The sequence below is a fragment of the Nycticebus coucang genome, chromosome 6, assembly GCF_027406575.1.
Source record: "Nycticebus coucang isolate mNycCou1 chromosome 6, mNycCou1.pri, whole genome shotgun sequence".
Classification (NCBI taxonomy): Eukaryota; Metazoa; Chordata; class Mammalia; order Primates; family Lorisidae; genus Nycticebus; species Nycticebus coucang.
This window is the reverse complement of record NC_069785.1, coordinates 65703641-65729236: the sequence shown is the minus strand read 5'-3', so window position 1 is coordinate 65729236 and position 25596 is coordinate 65703641. Positions and strand designations below refer to the sequence as shown.

At 46.2% G+C, this 25596-nt stretch overlaps 2 protein-coding genes across 7 annotated transcripts in view; one reads left to right on the top strand and one right to left on the bottom strand.

The window, feature by feature from the left end:
- CA12 (carbonic anhydrase 12) overlaps positions 1-9606 on the top strand; it is a 56775-nt gene extending 47169 nt beyond the window's left edge. The window contains exons 9-11 of one of the 5 annotated variants that reach the window (XM_053594934.1): positions 5753-5785; positions 6823-6910; positions 7679-9606. In XM_053594934.1, the coding sequence (XP_053450909.1) occupies positions 5753-5785; positions 6823-6910; positions 7679-7751 (194 nt within the window). In that variant the 3' untranslated portion in view covers positions 7752-9606. Of the gene's footprint in view, positions 1-5752; positions 5786-6822; positions 6915-7675 lie in introns of all 5 variants that reach the window. The other 4 variants (XM_053594933.1, XM_053594937.1, XM_053594936.1 and 1 more) reach the window with 4 other exon arrangements.
- A 12252-nt stretch (positions 9607-21858) lies between these two features.
- Positions 21859-25596, bottom strand: part of APH1B (aph-1 homolog B, gamma-secretase subunit) — a 30460-nt gene continuing 26722 nt past the window's right edge. For both annotated transcript variants that reach the window (XM_053594415.1, XM_053594416.1), the window contains one exon: positions 21859-22155. In XM_053594415.1, coding sequence (XP_053450390.1) covers positions 21988-22155 — 168 coding nt within the window. In that variant the 3' untranslated portion in view covers positions 21859-21987. The remainder of the gene's footprint in view (positions 22156-25596) is intronic.

Genomic DNA, 25596 nt, shown 5'->3' with positions numbered 1-25596 from the left:
CAAAAGGAAGCCAAGAAGTTTCTATAATCATGTCTTTAGTGGGCTTGCGCTGAGCAACTGCATGTCACCGCCGCAGAGCCCAGGGCCAGCTGAGGGGCACTCAGATGAGAGCGCTGGGTGGCTGGGTGGAGGGCAAATCTGTGGACAGCATGACTAGAACCTGCTTGACCCTAGTGTCCTGGGCAGTTGTATAAAACCTTAGCAGGGGCTGGGGTTAGGGGGAGGGGGTGCTGAGAGAGAGAAAGAGGGAGAAATATTACACAGCTAAGATGGCTAATTAACTTTCAGAGACTAGAATACATGTGTTGTGGTTATTTGACCTTGTGTTTCTTAAAGTTTCTATTTATAAATAAAAGCTATTGGAAGAGAATCATCAATTCTTCTAAAATATCCAAATGAGTAACCAGAGGAATCCCTAGACCTGGATCAGGGGACCAAACAGCCAGGCTCAGTGTCAAAGGTGCTTAGAAGTAAAGTCCTAGCACCTTCAATGTGCCATACGTTTCCTGAGCACAGCCTGAGTTATGTGTTCCGTGGGGGCAGAAAACCCCACTGCAGGTGTCATCCTGCTCCTAACCACAAGGCCCCGGCACAGAGCACACCGTGTTCAGGGACGACAGTGGGAAAAGGGGCCGGGCAGAAGGCTGGACCCACCTGGGGAGGGCCTTGCTCATCCTTCAATCATCTTCCCGGGGGGCCCCCATCCCCGCCCTCTGGGCCTCAGCCTCCCAAACCGCAGGCTTTCCCTAACGTTGTACTAACTAGTGTACACACAGACCCTGTATCTGGGAGGCCTCTCTCTCTCCTCTACCTGGAAGATTCTTTCCAGACCCAACTCTAATCAAATCCTCCCAGAAGTCTTCCCCATTCCCTGGGGTGACTTTCTGTCTCCAGAACCACATCTGCATCTCTGGTGTGGTTCTCAGCCCCTTATACACACAGGCCCCTTAAGGACAGGGATGATTGACATCTGACGCCTTTTCACGCTCATTATAATCCTGTCGAAAGAATTCCCCTGACCAGTCTCCTGTCTCGTCCCCTCACCAGCATCTTCTCTGCAGGGTGATTTACACATAAGCCTGGAAGATTGTCTAATTTTAGTTTTATTAAGTCATATTTCGCTCTGTTCTCAATTTGCTGACAGTGTTAAAGCCAACCCATTTGTTAAAAATTAAAGACCAGAACTTAGGTGTCAAGTGTTGAAGGTCTGAGACAAAGTCAACTAGAGATGCTTTTTTTGTGCTTTTTATTGCTCTTGATATGAATGAAAGGCCCCCATCCCACCACTCCTTCCTTCAGCACAGATAACCTGGGCTGCTGAAGGCAGCTCGGAGGAGTAAGCACCCCGTGTTGGTGTTGTAACCCACCTACTGCTACAGGGTGTGGGCCCCTCGGGGTCACGAGCCTCTCTGCTCTGTGGCTGTTTCCTGCAATCTGGAGGCAAAGCCCTCAGTCCCTCTCCTGGTTGTATAAAACCAGTTCCCTTGCAAAATCCGGTGATTTGGGGGCAGATTTCTTTGTAGGAATTATTTCTTTTTTAGGTTGCATAGTGTTAATAAGGAAAATTTCCCAGTTAAATATGTCCTCCAAAGATAGTTATGTTCTGTGACTACTGAGGGCACTTTCCTTGCTTTTCTTTTCTTTTTTTTTTTTGGTTTTTTGGCTGGGGCTGGGTTTGAACCCACCACCTCTGGCATATGGGACCGGCGCCCTACCCCTTGAGCCACAGGCGCCGCCCTACCTTGCTTTTCTTACCAAAGTGTTGTCCAAAGAGAATACTAGTATTGTAGTTACTTGACTCTCTGGCTTTTTTTTTTTTTGAGACAGAGTCTCAAACTCAGAGTCTCACTCTACTCTGAGTAGAGTGCCGTGGCGTCACAGCTCACAGCAACCTCAAACTTTTGGGCTTAAGCGATTCTCTTGCCTCGGCCTCCCAAGTAGCTGGGACTAAAGGCACCCACCACAACATCTGGCTATTTTTTGGTTGTAGTTGTCATTGTTGGGCCTGGGCTGGATTCGAACCCTACAGCTCCAGTGTATGTGGCTAGTGCCCTAGCCACTTGAGCTACAGGTGCTGAGTCGACTCTCTGACTTTTATTAAGTATAATAGGAGTTTTTACCATGTTGTTATTTACTTATTTTTGAAATAGGGTCTCTGTTGCCCAGGGTGGAGCATTAGTGACATTATCCTAACTCACTGCAACCCTGAGCTCCTGGGCTCGAGTGATCCTCCCTCTTCAAGCCTCCCAAGTAACTGGAACTATAACGGTGTGCCAGAATATCATGCACAGCTGATATTTTTTATAGAGATGGGGTCTCACTATGTTGCCCAGGCTGGTCTCAAACTCCTGGGCTCAAGTGATCCTCCGGACTTGGCCTTCCAAAGTGCTGGGATAACATGCTTGAGCCACCGTGTCTGGACAATTTTAGGTATTTGAACTATCAAACTACTGATAAACCTAAGTTCTCCTGGCCTCTTTTACTAGGGACTGCTCTCGGCTCCTATACTGCATGTTTATGAGGTTGGACAATTAAGTTGGTGAACTCCTCCTAGAAAAAGTGTAGATAATTCATTGCTCAATATCACTATGGTCACCTTCGAAGTACTCCCCTTGGGAAGCTATGCACCAATGCCAGAGCCTAGTCCACCCTCCAAAGCAACTTTGGAACTCATTTTCTGGAGTTGCCATCAGGATCTGTTATCTTATGAGGTCTGACAATGAGGTTCATGAACTGGTCCTAGAAAAATTGCTTTGAAAGGAGGACTAGGCCCTGATGTTGGTGCATAGCTTCCCAAGGGGAGTATTTCCAAGGTGACTGTACATAGCACTTTTCCTAGGATGAGACTGCAAACTTAATTTTCTGGCCTTGTATATGTTATCATTATGTAACATGCCATCTACCAATAATACTTTGAAAAGGAAATGACTGTGTTTCACAATCAGAGTTGCAAATAGAGCTAGAAAATTCTAGACTGTTGTTCTAGGAACCCCAAGATGTGTAAATGAGGTAGTCGTTCCTCCTGCTGCACTTTTCTGTGTTTACACTTGAGGCTTCAGAAGACCTCAAAACCATTAACCAGCTTCCCTTGGTCCAGCATGATGCCAGCAGAAGACGCAGCTCCATAACAGGTAGCAAGGCCCTTGTGGTGAACAGCTGGCCACCCTTCTCCAGGTGTCTGCACCTTCCTAGGTGAGGTGTGCAGCAGTTAAGTTCTGCTGTGTCTGTGTGATTTCCTCCTGTGTGTTTGCTGCCCCATTCCTGCTCCCCCTGGCCCACCCCTGGGCATGCTGTGGACAGCAGGCAGCTCCCCATGTCCCCCAAGTCTGCAGTGCACGCCCCTCCCAGCAGTCTGCTCAGGAGCCCTGCCATCCTGCTCCCATTCAGTGGCTCTCGTGGCCCACCCCTGTCAATGGTTCTGTCTTCATTTCTCCTGTTTGTCCCATCGTTCTTCCATGGGAACTGCCTGTCTTAGTCTCTGTGCAGAAATAAGCTGTTTCTCTGTTTAATTTTGCTGGCTCTGCACCATCTTTGATGCCTGTTCTCTCCCCCAGCCGAGCCTCCTGCTGGGAAACAGGCTTTGGCTTCTTTCTCAGGCTCTCGCTCTCCAGGAGCCCTGTGCCCCAGAAGTGTCGCTGACTTTCCCTTTAGTTAGCAGTGCTTAGGCATCTGCCTCCAGCAGGACCCCAGTCTGTCTCCGCAGAGAAGCCCTGCTTCCGTGATGGCTGGTGCCATCTCCACGGGCAGGGAAGATGAGCATCTTCCTGCCTTGGGCTTCAGAGGTGGGAGGACTACTAAGCAACACCCTTGCCGCCCTCCTGTTCCTTCATGGCTGTGACCTTGGCTTGCTCAGGCGTGCTGCTTTACTTTTGCTGCATCAAAGTCTTGGCTAAAAAGCCTCTGTCCCTGTCTCTGGGATTTTCCTCGTCTTCGTGGCTATTTGATCTTATTTCATGGTTTCCAAGCAGAGGCACTTTAGGCCCTGAAAATGGTCATCTAGGAGCAAAGAGTCCGGGAGACAGAAATGGATTGAGTTGTCCTTGGTCTGCAGGGCTGTAGCAGTCAGGAGCACTGCACAGTCGTGGGGAAGGCAGACTCTCCCTCCATAGAAGCCACAAGTGGGCCCTGTGCTCTGAGAAAGATCCCAGCCTGGGGTTCTTGCTGTCCACAAACTCTGCTCAGCTTCCTATAGCCATGACATGAAGGCTACCTCCCCCAGCCCTGGACTGGGGGGGCACCAGTGTGGTTCTCAGGATGTTTGAGGCAACTGTGGACTGTGAAAGACACGACTTCAGAAACTGTCCAGTTTAGAGACGACTTCAGAAACTGTCCAATTTAGACAGCTTCGCTGAGCAGTCAGACTCACTAGGAATAGTTTTCATGTGGTGAGAACTGTCGTGGCGCCACAAGCACCAGGGCTTTAGAAACGAGGAACAAAATGTATTTCATTAAAAGGCTTGTAAAAGAAACCAAGGTTTTAATTGACTAGGTTTGAATTTGCTTTTTTTTTTTTTTAAGATCCCAAGGAGCAAGTCTCTGGACACCTTTAAAAAACTACCAACAAACCCTAATACCAAGTCACACTGTGCAGAGGTCCCGGGCCATGCGGGAAACAGAGCAGGGGCTGTGCAAACCCCTGAAGCTCTCCCCAGCTGGAGACTCCTGTCCTGAGCGCCTGCCCCAGACACAGGCTTGTCCTTGTGCTCAGGTTATGAGAAGAGGCCCGAGGCAGGGAACGCAGCCAGAGGAGCCAGTCTCTCTGCCACCTGGGAGGCCTGAGCTGCTGGTGGCGGCCAACAGAGCAGGGAAAACAGTTCTTAGGGACAGTTCTTGTCCATGCCTGCTCTGCTTCCCCTTCCAGCAGCCCGGGACCACCTGGGGAAGCCAGACCAGGAATCCCCAGGGGCCAGCCTTGGCGCAGAGAGATTTTGCAGGGAAAGTGCAGAAGAAGACACAGCTGATGTGTCTTGGGCAATCAGCCAGACTCAGTCCACAGGACAGGAGAAGGGGTGGTGCTGAGAAAAACTTCACCCTGCAGCCTCAGGTCTGGTTTCCAGGGTGTCAAGTGTCCCAAGGCGAGTCCCTGGTTCTTTGCTGGTGTCTCACACTTTTGCAGTGCTCTCCCTGGGTCTCAGTCACCATGGTGGGCTCTGTGGGCAAGGCTGTTCTGTGTGTCAGGCTGGGTGGCCCCTATCTGCACATTTGTGGCTTACAGAACTGGTCTGGCTTCCCCAGGTAGACTATGGGAGAAGCCATAATCCTCTGGTTCCATGTGGCAAAAAAGGGAGGCTGGGCTGGTGGAGGAGTTTGTCTCGTAGGACCAAGCAAAAATAGAACCAAACCATGATGCCAGTCAGGGTGGTGAGGGTAGAAGTCTGGTGGAAGGCTGCTTGTTAAGGAAGAGGAGCAGGTCCCAGAGGAGTGCACAGTAGCCTGCCAAGTAGGCTCTGATTCTCCCTTCCTCACCTTCCTTCTGTGACCACATTGCATTAAACCCTGAGGTCTTGCCCTACTACCTAAGAGACTGCCATGATAAAAGGGCACTGGAAGGAGAGACCACTGTATAAATTTCCCAGGGGCAATCCCTCAACTCCGACTCTCCCTCAGTCACCCAAGCCAGACCTTCTGAACAGCCCCAGAACAAACCCCGTGCCACCAGCCACCCAAAATTACAGCATCTCTCAACACACCGTCAAATCTAGCATGGTTTGACTCTGGATTAATTTCCAATCTTTTCCTCCTCCCTTTTAAGTGGAAATCCTTACGGGCACAGGACTGAGTCTGGGTATGTGGCCAGCTGGCCGGCTGTGCATGCTCTAGCGGGGTGATCACTGTGATTCTGGGTGTGATCTGGGCCTGCGACACTCCTGGCCCATCCTCTCTGCTTCTCTGTGCTGTCACTCTGGCTCTTGATCCCCTCTTTGCTGTGAGTCTTACCCTCAAGTCACTTTCTGATTCAAAGATGAATTGCCAATCAAATGTTCCTAATCACTCTAGAGCAGGCGTCCTCAAACTGCGGCCCGCGGGCCACATGACGTGGTGTGAATTGTATTTGTTCCCGTTTTGTTTTTTACTTCAAAATAAGATATGTGCAGTGTGCATAGGAATTTGTTCATAGTTGTTTTTTTTAAACTACAGTCTGGCCCTCCAACAGTCTGAGGGACAGTGAATTGGCCCCCTGTTTAAAAAGTTTGAGGACGCCTGCTCTAGAGCATGTGTATATTCCAAGAGCCTAAGGCCTTCTGATTACCGTGGGAGGCCATTGCCTGAAAGCACACCAGAGCCCCATGTGGAGGTCAGGTGACTGGCCACGTGACCTCAGCAATGGGCTATTAGTTGTTTGGGACTGCTTAGCACTGTGTGATGGAAATGATAGAGACATCCCAATGGGCCTTAAATCCAGCAGGCAAGGATGGAATAAGATTTTATTCTGTAGCTCAGGGCTCATCAAAATGTGGTTCATGGGCCACGGGCATCAGCATGAGCTGGAAGTGTGTGGTGAAATGCAGATTCCTGGGCCCCATGCCAAAGAGATTGAATATGGGTCTCTGCGGGTTGGGCTCAAAAAAAAAAAAAAAAAACCCACTACATTGATTTTTGTGAAAGTTTGCCAGCTCCTGCTCGAAAACCACTAACTTTGCAAATGGCCCCCTTTAACTACTCAGCCAGTCCCACTAACCCAAAGACCAGAATCTAAGCGGAGATGGGGAAATTACACCTTTCTGTGATGATTATGTAGCTGGGATGTGATTTTACCTCCATGCGTGGGACGAGATGAGGGGAAGGGAGGCGTGTAATGTGTGCCCACTGCCTCCTCACCAGGCATCATCCTCTCCGTGGCCCTGGCTGTTGTTCTTGGCGTCTGTGTTATCCTGGCAGTGTCCATCTGGCTTTTCAGAAGGAAAAAGAGGTGAGTTGGTTTGGGTTCTAAGTGGGAATGGGTGGCTTATGTGTCCAGGGAAATTGGTCTGTCCGGGAAGGCATCCTCGCAGAATGAAGAGCCGGGTCACCCCAGCTGGCATTTACCCTACAAGTGCACTTCCCCAAACACCTGCGCCCCAGGCCTCTTTTCATGACACACTGGTTGTTCAAGGGTTATTGTGCTTGGATATGGAGTGTCGTGGGCCACCTGCTACTGCTACATGACCTTGGAGGAGTCTCTTGATTTGAGGATTTTACCTCAACAACAGCAGGAAGGCTGTGTCTTCTTACTAAGCTCTTTACCTCTGGGTTTTTTTCTATGAATCCAAAAATAAAGATGAAGAAAAACCTGATCTTTCACTCATGTTAGCTATTAATGCCCTTTGCACATATCATGTCTGGCTTTCCCTAAAACCTAATTTACTTTTTCCTGGTATGAAAAATAAAAAGGTTGCCAGGAACCCTGTTATGGAATGGAAGGTTTGAAATGTGCCTCTAGGGGGTGATAATGAGGCCTCCTTCAAATTGCAGGCCCACCATTGTCAGGTGTTAGGGAGAAGAGCTGGAAAATGGACAGGTTCCTTTTTGGATAATACTTTATAAGAGGTCATTCCCTCCCAAGATCAACAGAATTGGAGAGGAATCTGACTTCTAAACTTGCCTCATTTCATAGCCGAGTCAGGCTGCTCTCTGGGGCACACACTTCCTCTCTCCCCCCTCATTGACTAACAAGATTTGTGTGTTCTTGTTCTAGTAGCAAAAAAGGTGACAACAACAAAGGCGTCATTTACAAACCAGCCATCGAGAAGGAAACTGAGGTTCATGCCTGAGGTCCCTGGAACTCCCAGGCACATCCAGGGAAGGACCTTGCTTTGGACACTACATACTTTGGCTCTCTGGACACTCGAGACACCTCAAGGTGTTCTCTGGAGCTCAACCTGCAAATACCCCAGGCCTCAGGGACTCCCCAGCTGGGTGCCCCCTCACCCTGGCACCATGGCCACCCCCAGTGAGATCCATGGATGAGATGAGCTTTCAGACCAAGAGGCAGGAACTCTGAGCTGTTTGCTCTATTTGTGTGAGATTGTTCAGTTTCTGGATTCTGAGGTCACAAACCAAGCCACCTGCTGGTGGGCTGTTACTGATTGGAAAACTTTCATCCAGGACTTCACTCAAGCATACTCCCAAGTGTCCTAGAAATTCAGCTTATCCTCCAAGCTTTCAAACCAGAACGTGCAAATTCTGCTTAGGTTTTGCTCCTGAAACTCAAGTTCTTTCCTCAGGAGAAGGGTTGTCTCCCTCTGATTTCCTTCTGCTCTGACAAAACCTGACTTCATAACTCAGGGTAAAAATGAATTGAGACAGGAAAGGTCAAGAGTGAGAGAGAAAACAAGAGATACACCTTGTACTATATCAGGGGCACTTCCACAGCCCCATCCTCTGGGCTAGGGACGCTGAATAGGCCTTAGAGAAAGGCAATTTCAAGTTCCATTTCTTGGTGGGGATGAGAAGGAGGGAGTGGGAGAGAGAGAGAAAGAATGAGAAGATGTACGGTTGGGAAAAGTCTCACTTTGGAATCAGAATTGGAATTATGTGGTATTTATCTAGTCATAACGGGAGACGGACAGAATGACAGATTGTTAAGTCCCAACACAACTTCCTTTCAGGGGGGCCATTTGGTTATACACTCTACAGATTTCATAAATAATTAGGTCGTTACTATAAAACGTGGTTTTGCTCTCTCTTCCCCCCTAGAGTAGCTGTGAGCTCTGAGATGATCCAATCTGCTTTTGAATCTGGAGGAACTAGGCAGACAGAATGATTATAGAGCTTCATCTCTTTTGTCCAAATTTCATTTCTGCCACTTCTGCAGTATCCCTCTTGCCAAGCTGGATTTGAGACTTATTTACTGCTCTCTCTTTGAGGATGTCAAATTGTAGTTTAATTAAAACAAATTTTCAAGCTCTAAGAGCAGCCGGTCATCTGTGCAGAGGCTGGCATCATCACCATAGTAACCAAATGACACTAACGTACCCTTGTGTTCTCTCCCACAAGTCACACAGAGAGTTTCTGCAAAGGCTTAACTTCATTTCCTTCCTGTAGATGTGAAGGTCTCATGGAAATCAGTTACTTCCGTGACTAAGGAGCCTCTCCCCTAACCCCTAATAGCTGGCACCTTGCAGTTCATAGAGAACTTTGTAATTCACCATCTCATTGTGACAGCGTGGAATGTCCCCTTGAAGCCTACATTTCTTCGTATTTTTCTCCTTCTACTCCTCCCTCCCACTCTGAGAATTTTCTCTGCTATCACAAAATTTCATAATGATGGCAAGTCCTACGTCTTGGTAGCCAGTTTTGCTAGGCAAAGTCACAAGTGACCTAGTGGGGCTCAGATGTTGTGCATATAGACAAGTTTGTGGACGCGTGCACAAGCCCTTGGCGGTCTTGCAGCCTGGAGTGGCAGTCCAGTCTTGTCATTAGCATGCCTGATGTATAATTTAACAACAGCTCCAGGCCAAGCATCATGCATTACATGGTTTCTTGGCCTTGGTCCAAAATTGTCAATCAGAGACCAATATCAACCGCTCCAGAGCAGTAGAACTATTTTTCAAAACTCTGCATACCTTTTATGGATGAGTTTTGTGAGAGAACAGAGAGGCACAAGGGCTGTTCATAAAAAGGTGACTTACTTACTCAGCAGGCTGAGATGCGAGAGGGAGGTAGGAAGGCTGTGCCCACACCCACACTGCCAACCTCTTTGCTGATCCTTATGAGACGCCAGAGGATCCAGCTTTGGAACTGGGAACCTTCTTTCAGGTCCTCACTCATTCCAGTGACGCCAGCACCCCTGAGGGAAGCCAGCACTGTGGTCTGTGTGGCCTGGTGGCCTGGCACATTCTCCTCCCCTGCCAGAGGGGCAGGCGGGAATGATAAAACCAAGGCCCAAGGCTGCTGGGAAGGCCAAGTTCCTCTGGTCTCTCTCGGCCTCTCATGAGTCCCTTTGGTCCGTTTCTTTAATATCATCTGGTAAAAAAAATGGTAAAAATTCTGGATCTGTTTCTCTAGTAGATGTGCTGCATTGACTCTTTCAATCCCGTTTCAGGCTCAGACTCAGTTCCTCTCTCCTTCACTAACCTCTCTGAAGGCCTCCTGCCGGGCCCTTGGGAAGCATCCCTCAGTCCCTGTGCCTCGGACCGAAGGCCACTGTGATGATGGTCTGTTCAGCACTTCTGTATTTATTGTAAGAATGATTGTAATGAAGACACATGCTGTAAATATAAGAAATTATAAATAAAATGTTTTTCACATCCAACTGATTTTTTTTTTTTCTTTTTGAGGAGGAGGTGTGGTTAAAGCAAAAGCGCTTCATAGCAAAAACGCCCCTGTTATGGCTATACGTAACAAATCAGAACAAATGATAATGTAATTTGCACCTAGGTCTCAGAACCTGGCTCCAGAGGAAACTGCACTGAGGGACGTAATCACTCTACTGAGGATGGGGGCTGATGGCGCAGGATTGCACAGCTGCTTAGTTTGTGAGGCTGAGAAGTCTAGAGGAATCAGGGAAAGGAGGGATCTGAGCTGGGCCTTACAGAGTAAGTCATATTTGAGCAGATGGATGGAAAAAAGGTAGATGTTTCTTTTCTTTTTTTTTTTTTTGCTTCAGCTGTTGTTTATTGACATACAGGTAGGCTCTATAGCAACGTGCCCAGAGGCAGCTGCAGTAGAAGGGAAAATGGAAGAAAGTGAGGGTAGAATCATGTCTGCAGCAAAAGGTGAGCGGAGTGCAGGACAGAAGAGCACAGCGCACAAGGTGGGAGTAGGGGAGGCCATGGGACTGGGGAAGCAGGTAAGGGCCAGAGACTGCTTCAGCTGGAACCACTGCCCCATGCCCTAAGGCCCCTACTCTTGCTGGCTGTCTCCTGACCCCAGGCCAGGGCTGGGAGTTCTCTGGGCATCATTTTCCGCAGAAAGGAGAGGGAGCTGTTGCCCTCTTGCCATAGGCTCTGGGGGCTTGCAGTCTTGCATTCCTCCTTTGTCCCTTGCTTGGGCCACACGATGGGCAAGCCAGGCTCTGGGCTACCCTACCCGCGCAGGGTAAGGTAGATGTTTCTAACCAAAGGGATGTCAATATCGGGAACAGGTCCCATGTCTACTTTTCCTCCTGAAAATATTGTACCTAGTAGGTGGACAACCTCTCTTGGTTGCCTGTTACCTTATTTTGAATCCTTTTGCAAAACATGCTATTACCCTTCGTGTAATCTTTTGTCTAAATCCAGATTTCACATTCTGGTTGGCTAAAGAAGGCAGTCCTGTAATATTTACAAAAAAGTACCTTCATTGTTTGAATTATATAGAAAAGCATCCAATTTCACTTTAATTGTCTGAGGACCAAGATAGGTGAACAGTTCAAGGGTAATTTGGCTCCAGCAGGTGACACAGCAGTTAAGGCAGCTTTGGAACAGAAACACTGTAAGACCCTCCAGGGGGGTCAGTTCTCCCCTGACCCTCCAGGGGGGTCAGAACCCCCCTCAGTTCTCCCCTTTGGCATCCTTCCAGCTGTCATGGCCACATGCAGGCATAAAGGCCAGTAGGGAGTGAGACAGAGTTCCCAGGAACAGCCCATTCCTTAGACATGCTCCCATCCCACTGCAGGAACGCTTCCAGGAGCAGGCAGTGAGCATCTCTTCTCTGGCCATTGAAAAGGAAAATAAAAATCTCAGGACCCCCAAACTCATTTTACTGAAAGGAAAGTTAAACCTAGAGATACCTGATTCACCTAACACCCCCCATCCTTTTCTCAACCTTTATGTCAAAACATCGGTCAGACCCTCGCAGAAAGGCAAAGGCCTCATGCATCTCAGATAACTGCCCTCACAACTGTTCGTAAGTAAATTCTTTTCATTCATTCACCATTCACTTATATAGAAACAGGGTCTTGTCATGTTGCCCCTCCATTACATAATGACATGTCAATTGTAACTTCAGGTCTGCAACCTAAGTCTACCTCCTAAAGCTATAGTCTGTTAGATTTCACAATCACAAGCTTATCGTCCCAGGTGCAGAACAAGAGCAGGAGGAGATCTATCATTCCTTCTCCTACTCTGAGGAGTCTGCACTCCTCCTCTACTTTCTTTTCTTTTCAATGCTCACCTTATCACTGTGGTCCCCACTCCCAGGCCACTGACAGCCTGGGGCCTGTTAGAAGCCTGCCTGCAGCACTCCACCCCCTCTTCTTCCCAATGTCTCCCTTCATGGAAAAATAGTCTTCCATGAAACTCAGAAACTGGATGCACAGCAAGAGGAGCCGGAGGTGAGCGGTGGCCAATCCAGCTAAGCAGCTTCATCTGTATTTACGGCCACCAGCCTCTCCCCATGGCTGGCATCACCGCCTGAGTTCCCCCACCTGCTCTTCCCTCATCAGTGGAAACGTGTCTTCTGGGAAAACAGTCCCTGGTACCAAAATGGCTGAGGATTGCTGCCTTATCTTAGGTATAATGGAGATTTCCTGGGCACTAATTAAAGTCTCATAAAAATGTAACCATTGGCCTCACAGCCTATCCTTCTTTATGTGTATAGATCCTGAGACTCCTGAAAACCTCTTTGGAGGGCATAGGCCACATAGATGTTTCTCTGGACTTGTGTTTTTTCCAGATGTGCCCTTGAGCTCTAGCTCCATAAACCTCCACTGAGTGAGACTCTTGCCTCAGTCTCTAATTTGGGGTTAATTGAACTCCACATCCACAGTGTGGATGGTCAGGAAGGCATGGTGCTGACAGCCACAGTGTGGCATGGAGCACCCCAGTCTCCCTTTAGCTTGGCTATAACCTTATCATGATCCAGTTAAATCAACAATTGAGAGGCCATAGGCCAAAAGAAATGTCATAAAATACAATGCAAAGTACGTATTTTAAAAAAAGGTAAAAGAAATTAGTGACATTAATTCTAATTTATTTTATATAACCCAATAGGTCTAAAATGCTATAATTTTAGTGTGTGCTCAGTATTTTAATATGAGAAATTTTATCTGTAGTAAACCCTAGCAATCTGGTATGAATTTTATATTTACAGTGCATCTCAATTCAGATAAATTTTCCTTCTAAATATTTAAGCTGTATTTAGATTTCATAAATTTAGAGTTGAAAAAGATTCAAATACCCAAGTTGCTCCAAACACACTTGTCTCCCAAAGAACTGAATCAAGTATCACCTTTTTTTTTCTTTTTCAGTTTTTGGCCATGGCCAGGTTTGAACCTGCCATCCCCAGAATATGGGGCCGGTGCCCTACTCCTTGAGCCACGTTCCAAGTGGCCAGTGGGTGAGGAAGGGGGTAGATAGCCAGGGAGGGGAAAAGGGAGGGAATGGGACAGAAGGAAAACCAACCAGAAGGAGCAGAGCAGCAGACTTTAGATGGGTCCTCCTCTTCCTCTCCCTGCTTTTGCTGGGCTACAGGAACCTAGCCGCCTGGTTAGCTGCAGAAAGACCTCACTCAGCCATACCCCCCAACCCCAGGGTGCTAACCCTGTGTATGCGTGCACACAGACACATACGCACACCTGCCCACCTGCTCCCACCTCCCTGGATCCCTAAGGTCCATGCACCCGTCAAGATGCTTCTCTTCCGGAGCCCACCAGCCCTGAGGCACCTGGATCTGGCAAAACCGTGCATAGCTGGAACCCAAGTGGCTTGTGTCTTTAGCCCTGTCCATTCTCATGTTGTATAGGTGGCCTTGCTCCCACATGTTGGGAGAAGTCCCGTCCATGGGAGGACACGAGGGAACACTCTGGGCCGCCTGTTGGCAGTGGCACACCACCCGCCGGTCTGTGCAGGCCCTGTGGGTGGGTCACATCCGCAACACTGTCCACACTGTGGACAACTCGGCATGTGGTTCCCAGGCCCAGATCCAGCTGCCTCAGGGTGCAGGGGAGGTGTGAAGCCCCAATAACTCCAGGGGAGGGGTGGGGAGGAAAGGACAGTTCCCTGGGCTCCGCACATACCCCTTCATCAAGGAATGACTGGGCAGACATCCATAGGGGCCTAAGCACATGTTGTACTGAACAATTCACCATAAAAAATGATGGCAACGAGGGCAGCGTCTCACTATGACTGCAGGGCCACGAGGGATTCAGCAGTGTCTCCGGCTGTACTCCTGACTGCTTCAACGCACTGCCACTCTGTTAGCCCAGCCCAGGCAAAGGCCCCTGTCTTCTAAGGATCAAAGCAAGCTCCTGCTGCTGGGAGTTTTAGTGACAGCGCTGGAGCCACCTTCCACAGTTCCAGTGACACGGAAACACCTTTTTGTAATAGAATTGACCATGTAGTCAATCATGTAGTAGCCTCATAAAACCACACAGGCTAATGATTTCCAGAAAGTCAACAACAACTTCCTGTTTCCAGTTCTCTTGGTAGGATGATCCTGTGGCCTCTGCTCAGGAACAACTTCACCAAGGATTGCCAACCATGGGCAGAGGAGTCTGCGGAGGTCCCGAGATGTTACCTGCACCTCTCAGTTTAGCACACTAAATTCCCGAAGACAATTCCTTGAGCTTTCTCCTTTTCTAAGGCTGGGCTGGAAAGAAGGAATAAACACACAGAGACACGATCCTGTGTCTCTATAAAGCATGTATACCTAGTAAATACACATGCACACACACAGAATCAGGTACCCCGTAACCACCAGACAACTGAAATATATTCTAAGAAATGCCTGGTTAGGCAATTTTGTTATGAAAACATCACAGAGAGTACTCACATAAACCTAGATGTATACACCTAGGCTATAGGCCATCACTCCTCGGCTACAAATCTGCACAGCCTGTTACTATACTGAATCCCATAGGCAACTGTCACACAACGGTATTTGTGTATCTGAACATGTCTAAACCTAGGAAAGGCACAGTAAAAATACAGTATAAAAGATGATAAAAATGTAGGCCTGGAAGTTGCTCTGGGTCGGTGAGTAGGTGGGTGACTGGTGAGTGAGTGCGAAAGCCCTGGACATTACCGTGCGTACGGTAGACTTTATAAACACTGTACACTCAAACATTGAATATACACAAAAGGTTTTCTTTCTTCACGAATAAATTGGCCTTGCTGTATTTGTTTTTACTTTATCAATGTTAAAATTGTTTTACACTTTTTTTTTTTTACTCTTTTGTGATAATACTTAGCTTAAAACACACATTGAGCCAGGCGTGGTGGCTCACAGCTATAATCCCTGCACTTTGGAAGGCCACATTGGGAGGATTGCTTGAAGTCAGGAGTTCAAGACAAGTCTGGACAACATATTGAGACCCCATGAAAAAATTTTTAAATTTAGCCAGGTGTGGTGATGCATGCCTGTAGTCCCAGCCACTTGGCAGGCTGAGGCAGAGGGATGGCTTGAGCCCAGGAGTCTGAGGCTGCAGTGAGCTATGATCAGGCCACTTAACTGTGGTGTGGGCAACAGGATGAGACCCTATCTCAAAATACACACACACACTTAACTGTATAGATGCATACAAATATTATCTTCATATTCTTGTTCTATTAGCTTTTTTTCTATTTAAAAAATTGTTTTTACTTTTTAAACTTTTTTGCTGAAAACTGAGGCATGCACCCACACACACTAGCCTAGGCCTACACAGGGTCAGAATCATCAACATCAGTCCTTCCTCCTCGACATCTTTTCCTACTGAAAGGTCTCCAGGAGCAGTAACACACATGGAGCTATCATCTCCTATAACAGTAATGCCTTCTTCTGGAAGAACTCCTGAAGGACCTGCCTGAGGCTACCTTACGGTTAACTTTAATACGTGTGTGTGTGTATGGTCCTATATATATATAAAGCACACTCAAACGTAATAAAAAGTTTAGTAAATACATAAACCAGTAACATAGTCATTTATTATCATTATCATCTATTATGTTTTGCACATAAGGCATGGCTGTAATTTTATATGACTGCCTGCACAAGTTTGTTTACACCATTACTCATCCCAAACCCATGAGTAATGCATTACACTCTGACATAACTAAGGCTACAGCATTACAAAGTGATAGGAATTTTTGTAGCCCTAGTATAATCTTATGGGACCAAAGTATGTATTTGGTCCACTGTTGACTGAAATGTCATTATGTGGTGTAAGACTATATTCCATTTAATATGAAACATTCTAAAAAATGCAAACTATAGTCACAGAAAGTAGATCAGTTGTTGGTTAGAGAGGAGGGAGTGGGTAACAAAGGGATTATAAAGGTATAAAAGAAATGGCTGAGGAGATGAATATTTCACTGTCACCTTAGGATTTTTATCTTTAATTTTTTAGAGAGAGGATCTTGCTATGTTGCTCAGCCTCGAGGGCAATGGCTATCCACAGGAGCAATCACAGCATACTACAGCCTCAAACTGCTGGCTTCAAGTGGTCCTCCTGCCTCAGCCTCCTCAGTTGCTGGGATTACAGGTGCCTGGGTTTACAGGATTACTGGGCTTCTTGATCATCTTGATTATAATGCAGGTTTCTTCATATATGTCAAAACCATTCAAATCTTACACTGTAAATACATACCAGGTATCAATTATACCTCAATAAATGTTATTTTAAAGACATCCACCCCTCATATACACATGCAACCAAATTACACTTGGTCCCATCCTGGCATTTCCCTGAGAGCCTATCTCCTCCTGGTCCATCTAGAAGGAGAAGCCAGGCCAGGGCTGGCATAACACTCCCCTTGGACTTGCCCTGTGGGTAGGAGGGAGCCCAGGAAGGAGCGTGATTGCTATTCACATGGCAGCTATGACCTCTCAGTATTGTAAGTCAAAGTCATTACTTCTGCTTGAGTTCATCTGTGTCAAATATTAACCTTTAGTTACTTGCAATGAAGACAATAAACACAGGACCCATGGGTTCAAGGGCAGGCTGAGACCTACCATGTTGTGTTGGTGATGACAAGGTCACCTGGCCTTCTCTGGAAGCAACCGACTTTTCTGGTGAGGTAGGTAACATAACCAGGTAGTTCATCTGCTGAAACTAGTTTCCTTAACTACCTAGAGATCTCATGCATCTCAGAGTCTCTATTCAACCATTTGAAAAGCTCTCCTGAAGAGCACACATTCTTCCCACGGAGGACCATGCAGCTGCCAATGAGCACCACTCAGGAGCTTATCACTCCTTTCTAAGCACAGGGTGAAATCTGGATTCAGCTCCAGATTCAAAGTCATTTCCACTTGACTTTCCTCCTCATTCAAAGGCAAAGATCTAATGAACATCTACTGTCTACTAAACGCAGACCAGGTGGTGGGGAATCCAGCATAAGTTAGGCACAGCCCCTGAGTTCAGTGAGCTCAGTCACACGCAGGGAGACAAACAGAAGCCGCTGGCCGTAATATACAGAAGAACATTATATACAGAACGCTATGTGTCCAGCAGCAGATGAACAGCTAGAGAAGTTATGATATATCTGAAAAGGGGTTAATAATCGATAGTAAAAGTTACAAATTATTGACCCACAAAACATAGCCAATATCTCAGAAAATTATGTTGTCTGAAAGAAGCCAGATACAAAAGAGTGTTTCATGTTACTCCATGATATGAAGTTCAGGAAAAAAGCAAAACCTGATCTCGGGGGATAAAAGTGGGAACCAGCAGCTGCCTCTGTAGCGGGAGTTATGGGTAGGCTGAAGGGAACCCAGGAACGGCTACAGGACAACACATCCTTTCTTCCAACTGCAGCAGTGGTCCCAAGGGTGTACGCAGGGGGACACGTCCTCTCTCCCGACTGCTGCAGTGGTCACAGGTTGTACATAGGGGGACACGTCCTCTTTCCCGACTGCAGCAGTGGTCACACGGGTGTACTCAGGAGGACATGTCCTCTCCTGACTGCTGCGGTGGTCACACAAGTGTACGCAGGGGAACACATCCTCTCTCCCGACTGCTGCAGTGGTCACAGGGTGTACACAGAGGGACACGTCCTCTTTCCTGACTGCTGCAGTGGTCACATGGGTGTACTCAGGAGGACAGGTCCTCTCTCCCGACTGCTGCGGTGGTCACACGGGTGTACTCAGGGGAATACGTCCTCTCTCCCGACTGCTGCAGTGGTCACACTGGTGTACACATTCATCAAAACTCATCCAACCGAAAACTTTAAATCTGTGAAATTTATTGTAGCAAATTATTCTTTGGTTTTAAAAAGGGTATAAGGGATAACAGTGGAGAAAGCTATTTGCTTTTCTGAGTCTCCTCAGGAAAACTTCACAAAGGAAGTGAGAATTGAACAGGATCTTGAAGGAGGAATAGGATGTTTTTCAGTTGGTGCTAAAAGCAGGAAGTAAAAGGTGGAAGTGTGAGGGTCCATAGTGCGTCTACGTAAAGGAGGACTCTGGGATGTGAGGTTTGTTTGAGACAAGGTCTCATTCTGCCGCCCAGGCTGGAGTGCAGTGATGCAATCATAGGTCACTGGAGCCTCAGAGTCCCAGGCTCAAGCGATTCTCCTGCCTCAGCCTCCTGAGAACCTGATACTATAGGCATTAGCCACCATGCTCGCTAATTTTTATTTTTTTTGTAGAGATGGGGTCTCACTATGTTGCCCAGGCTGGTCTTCTTCAACTCCTGGGCTCAAGTGATCCTCCCACCTTGGCCTCCTAAAGTGGCAAGATTATAGGCACGAGCTACTAAGACTAGCCCTCTGCTTGGTTTCAGACACCACAAGAAACTTCTCTATACCAAACTGTTTCTGAATACACAGATATAAAACGGGCCTTATAAATTTAAATGAGATAAAGAATTTCTCTTCGAAAAAAATCTCTGTTCAGTATGAGAATGTACAGCCAAGTTTTATAAGAGACAAAAACTGCAGTAAAAGATACTGAACGATACACTATTTCATAGAAGAGGAAATGTGAAAAATGAGTCGTTTGCTAAATAATCTTTTTATTGTTCATGGAAAAATACAGGTTTAGAAAGGTCTATCGCAGTGTGTATTGACTTCAAGGTCTCATGCTGCAAGTATATGTCACAGTATAACTTACACACAATGTTACACAGAGACAATATCCACCTCTTCTAAATACTGACATTTAACAGAGGTAAACAAGAAATGTAAACATTGCAATCATAAACAAAATGCTCTAAGCAAAGTACTTCAAAATTGTTTTGCGTGACATCTACCTTGTCTTCCTGGAGTTAGGAAAGGTGGGGCCCAGAAAAGTTTAGCTAGGAAAAGGTCAACACCTTTAAGAAGCTCTTTCTAGGAAGCAGGCCACTGATGCCCGTGACAGGCTGCGACCCTAGCTGGTCAGCCAGCCAGGATTTGGGGTGACCCCGGGGCCCACGCTTACTGCTACGGCCTATCTGGGGCTGGGCAGAGGGGAGCAGCAGAGCACCAGGTAGGAGGAAGCTGCCGCCATGACTGCTTAGGAGGCAACCTCTCTACGGGTATGAACACCTACCATTCTGGCGTGAATCCACCACTCTCAGCAAACATGGAAACGTGCTTGAGAATAAAAATATTAACACTGGGACCCTAAGCCATTTTCTATGCAGTCTGCAAACAGTCATTACTAATTCCTTCCAACCATGTTTTCATTAAGATGCTCTTTAAAAAGAGGCGGCTGCTACTATACTGCCAGGCAGGCAGGCCAGGACAGAGGTAACCAAACTTCTCCAGGTACAACTAGTAATTCAAATAAAGACAGCTTACATTAGAGAACAAAATCAACATCATTCACTTGGCAACAACATTCACAATTCCAAGGCCAACTTCAACTATATCTGCATTTCTCTCCACAGAAGCCCTTGTGGGGAGGGCAGCACACAACAGCAAAACTGCTTCAACCTCTCCAGTGTCGTCAGGGCTCAAAAAGTTCATTTATATGTAACAGATGAAATACAATTTTTTTTTTTTTTACAATCAACACACAGCAACAGAGGAAGTCTACCCTTCCCCCCCGCCAGGCTTCCTAGGCATAAAGCAAAGCACGGCTATCAGAAACAAAAATGCCTAAGCTGACTAACAAGACTCACATTCTATGAGAAATCAGGGTTCCAAAATCCCTTCAATCACAGATAATAAAGAAATATTAAAGAATTAGCTCAATTAAGACAGCAGTCTCATCAAATATTCTTAAATTGTACAAGCGAGATTTTCTAATATCCAGCTTCTTTACTTAATATAAAACTATTGAGTGTATACAGAACATCCACAAAGCTCAATATTAATAATCTCAGATTATTCACACTCTACAGATGAGCAAATATTTTATCAGAATATCCACTTAAGAGATTTGTAAGTCAATATGTTTTTCTTATTGATCAAAGAACGTAATTTTTCAGTAAGAGTAAATCCAGTTCGATGAGCATCCTTTTGTCCTTGGCTCTGCACGGTAAATTTTACTGTTTAGTCTCCACATTCTTGACTTTTCCAGTTAAAAGCAAAAAGCTGGTAAGTTGCAAACTCCAATGGAAGAACTGATAATAGTGCTGAAATAAACTTTGGGGGAATGACGAACTGTTTATAGTCTTGCTGAAGCTATAATCCTCTTGAATCTCTAGCCTGAGCTAGCCCAGTATTTTAAACATGGGAGGACAGCACTGATATTGATAAAGGACTAGTTCATAGGTAAGGTTTTAGCCTCTGGAATGATTATGGCTACCTATAAAGACTGGCCACATTACTGTTTAAAGTACATCTATTGTTCTGCCCCACCATAACACTGTCAAAGCCACTCACCTGTCCTGTTGCTGTGGGGCTGTTCCTATCTCTTTTGAATGTTCTACTGCACACATAGGATTCACTGTGCTAACACTTAATTTATAAGTGATTTCCATTTCAAACTACCAGCTTTCAAAAAAACATCAACTGGGAACAATTTCTGGTTAGTAACTTAATGGCATTTCCTCTCTATAATGAAAATCAAAAGAGTTGTTTAGAAGCTGAATGAGTATCTTGGGTACTCCTATTAAGGGAATGCTAAATCTGCTATCAAAACCCAGGGACATTTACTAGACTTAAAGGTGTTATGAATTAGCATGAGATTTAGCAGTGTAAAATACAGTTTCAATTTTATACTGGGTAAAAGTGCCGTGTGGTATCACAGAATACCCTTTGGCTTGCTTTCCAGTGAATCCTGTCCTAGGGTACATGGCTCAGCTCCCTGCGGGTGCTCAGAGATAACACAATAAGCTTCACTTCTGGGAGGCGCCTGTGGCTCAGAGGAGTATGGTGCCAGCCCCATATGCCGGAGGTGGCAGGTTCAAACACAGTCCCGGCCAGTAACCAGCACTAAGATGGTGAAGACTGTGGCCAGTGGCCTTGGGGTAGAGCCCAGGGAAAGCTTTAAACAGGAAACAACTTACAGATGTTACACAAAAATTCTGCATTTCAGAATGCTTTCCCAATAATGTCAGAAAATAACTGTTTTTAGTTAAAGAAATGGACTCTACACTCAAAAACAATGCAATGCCTCATAAAGCAAAACCTAGGAATGAAAAAACTTCATTAATCATTATCTTACTTTGGCTAAATTATCAGAATAAGCCAGTAATAAATTGTATTTATTATTGCATTCAGAAGCAGTGCCTAACATGTTCTAAGACAGTACTAGTGAAGTACATGAAAACAGTCCACAGAGGTGATAGCCCTTTAGCCTTTTGTGACTTCAGAACTTAAAAAGACAAAGGCTAAATAGGATTCTACATTCAGATATTTACTAGCTCAGCACAAGCTGAGTTAGGAGACAGTTAAATACCAGATTCTCATTCACTTATGGTGTTCTCAGGAAGTTCCCATTTGGACACAAAAGCAATCTCAGCCTGGATGCACATCAGAATCACCTGAGCAGCTTTTAAAAATTACCAAATGCCCAGGCCAATGAAATCTGCAGGGCAGAGCCTGGAATCAGTATCCCCAGGAGAGTCTAACATGCATCCCTTTTGAGACCTGTTGCACAAAAGCCACGTGAATGGGATTCGTATCTAGAGAGTTTTGTGTTTTCTCAATTCCACCAGAAAAAGAAATTTTTAGAAAAAGGCACAGTTGTGCTTCCTCTAAATACAGTCTGCTGTTGGGAGGTGCAGGTTCCCGGAGGTTATCTGGAGCGCTGATTGTAAAGAAGAAAGTCCTTGTCTTGGCAGAGCAGGCAGAGTTTCAGGCTTCGGCAGCTGCCTCCAGCAACAAAGAACGCCCAGATGCCCATGAGCACCATGATTATATATGCCGACACCAGATTTATCCCATAATAAGGATTTATGAATGTCTGCAAAGGAAAAATACATCAGTTTGGGTAATAACAGCAAGTTTCTTTTCTTTTTCTTTTTTTTGGAGACAGAGTCTACCTATGTTGCCCTTGGTACAGTGCTATGGCATCACAGCTCACAGCAACCTCAAACTCTTGGGCTTAAGGGATTCTCTTGCCTCAGCCTTCCAAGTAGCTGGTACTAAAGGCAGCCACCACAATGCCCAGCTATTTTTTGTTGCAGTTGCCATTGTTGTTTAGCTGTCCTGGGTTGGGTTCGAACCCGCCACCTTCGGTGTATGTGGCTGGCGCTGTAACCACTGTGCTACAGGTGCCGAGCCACAGCAAGTTTCTTAAACATGTGGGATAACAAAAGATATAGAAAAATACAGAATATTTCAGTAGTTGGCGTGCTTCACCCAACACATGATGTATTTCATGTGTTATGGACCCACAAAGGCATGTAGAACTAAGCTAGTCAACAGGGACTGGCTGAGGTCCTATGCTTTGCTGTATTCAAATGGCAACCCTAGAAGATAGTCATTAGGCAGAGCCTAATGGACTACTCTCCAGAAGACACAAGTTGTATAATCTGGATCAGGTTTATATTCACTTCTGTCTTAACTGGCTTTTGAATTTGCAAGAGAGTAAGACAAGTCCAAAATTACTTTAGTGGCTGGGAGTGTTCACTCACGCCTGTCGTAGCACTCTGAGAGGTGGAGATGTGAGAATCGCTTAAATTCAGGAGTTCAAGAATAGCTAGAGCAAGAGCGAGACCCTGTTTCTACTAAAAACTGAAAAATCAGGGTGGTGCCTGTGGCTTAAAGGAGTAGGGCGCCGGCCCCATATGCCGGAGGTGGAGGGTTCAAACCCAGCTCCAGCCAAAAACTGCAAAAAAAAAAAAAAAAATCGAAAAATCAGCCAGGCATTGTGGTGAGTACCTGTAGTCCCAGCTACTCAGAAGGCTGGGGCAGGAGGATTGCTTGAATCCAGGAGTCTGAAGTTGCTGTGAGCTGGGCTGAGGCCATGGCACTCTAGCCTGGAGCAATAGAGACTCTGTCTCAAAACAAACAAACAAAACCCACCAAAATTACTTTAGTATGAATACTTAGTATTCAAGGAAACATGAAAGAATAGAATCTCTTTTTCAGCTGCCCAAATTGCTATGGGTTCCAAAAGTTTATACATTTAAAAAAACACTGATGGAATGAATGCTGAGAAATGCTGTGTTACGTGATAGTGAAGACCAAAGTTCCTGTTCTAGTGGAGTTTATATAATTATAATTGTGATGATGCTAGACAGGTGAAAACAAGGTGATCCCCTTAGGGTGGCAGGCCTTAAAAAAGTGGCATTTAAACTGAGACATTTAGGAGAAGTGGGCCAACTCTTGTGTGGACCAGTGAGAGGAACCAAAAGAGGGCAAAGAGCTTGGAGCAGGTGAGAACCCACAAAAAGTTGATACTGATGGAGCGGCACCTGTGGCTCAAAGGAGTAAGGCACCAGCCCCATATGCCGGAGGTGGTGGGTTCAAACCCAGCCCTGGCCAAAAACCGCAAAAAAAAAAAAAAAGTCTGGGTGGCACCTGTGGCTCAGTGAGCAGGGCGCCAACCCCATATACCGAGGGTGGTGAGTTCAAACCCAGCCCTGGCCAAACTGCAACAAAAAAATAGCCGGGCGTTGTGGCGGGCGCCTGTGGTCCCAGCTACTGGGGAGGCTGAGGCAAGAGAATCGCCTAAGCCCAGGAGCTGGAGGTTGCTGTGAACTGTGATGGCACAGCACTCTACCAGAGGCAATAAAGTGAGACTCTGTCTCTACAAAAAAAAAAAAAAAAAAAAAGTTGATACTAATGACATGTAGAGGGGGAGGGGCAGCACAGGAGATGGGGTCTGAGAGGAAGACCATGTGTTGGTAAGAAGAGCGGATTTTATTCTCAGGGCAACACATGTCCTAGAAGGGTTTTAGGTAGGGTACCTGAATGACTAGATTTTTTAAACTGTCGAGATTGGATAGAGCGGATGATATGAACTGACAAGACTTGCTGATGGGCAGAAGGGGAGGGAAAAGGAGAAGCCAAAAATGACTCTCATGTTTCTGGCTTTACCTAAATGGTGGTGCCACGGAATGAGATAACAAAAGCTCGAGGAAGACCAAGTTTGGAGTGATGAGTAGGAATCAAGTCCAAATAAGACACATTAACAGTTATATGACCATGAGCTTTCCAAAGGTGGATGTCAAATGAGCAGTTGGACACAGGGATCTGGGTTTAGAGGAGAGGCCTGGCTAGAAAAGCAAAGTAGGAGCACAGCCTGGAGACGGCACTTAAGGCCATGGCCATGAATACAATTACCCAGGGAGCTACTGTAGAGAGAAAGGAAAAGTGGAGACTGAGCCCTGAGAAATCCCATCATTTATTAATTACTAGAATAGTAAGAGCCAGTAAAGGGATCGGAGAAGGGAGCAAATAGTGAGGTAAGAGAAAATCAGCACAGTGTGATGAGGAAGGACAATGTTCCAAAGAGGGGCGCCCAACTCTTATGAAAGGCTGTGAAGATGGAGAAACAGCAATATCCGTCAGACCTGGAAAACGGAAGTCCTTCTGGCATTGACAAGTGCAGTCCCCCCACACCCTGAAACAGGGCTGCTGAGAACAAGCACGGTTTTAGAAGTGAGGCTGACTGGAAGCCAGGCTGGACTAGGAGTACGAGGGGTGAGGAAGTAGAGACAGGATGGTGGAGGTTACTCTTTGAGAAGTTTTGCTGTGATGGGAAAGAGAAAAGGCATGGCAGGAAGAGGAAAGGACGATAATGAAGAATTTAAGATATTAAGATAAGCTGATGAAGAGGGGGAAAGACTGGTGATGTGAGGCAGAGGGCAGAGCCAAAACAGGGACGTCCTCAAGCAGGAGGGAATGGCTTAGGTCCAGAGCCCAAGTGGAGGGACTGGCCTATGACAGGAGGGACCCTTCCTCTGTAGATGGGGATAAGTGCAAAAATGGTTCCTACCCAGCCCCAGCATCTACACCAAAAGGGAGGATTTCATCTTTGCTTATCAAGGGCTTCAAGGGCGTGTCTCCAAGGCCCCCACCATCTTCACCCCACCCACCCAGCTAAGGCACTGTACCTGACCTATCATCTCTCACCAGGGAAATGGGCTGATTTTATAGCAGCACCTTATGCAGAAAGTGGCCTGTTCTCAAGAGGCCTCAGTGAGCACAGCTGGTAGTAAGCATTTCTTGGATTCTTCTATACCTTAAAACTACTGAATTTCAATTTCTTGTTCAGAGTGCTAAGCTCTTCTGTATTTTATGTTAGCTTACTCCTTAAAAAAGCATTTTTTCTTTTAAAAAATTCTAAAAGCAATACATGACTGTTGCAGAAAATTAGAATATACAAGATAAATAAAACAAGTTTTAAAATTGAGATTTGGCTAGGTTAATATTTATTAAACAGAACACAAAAAGT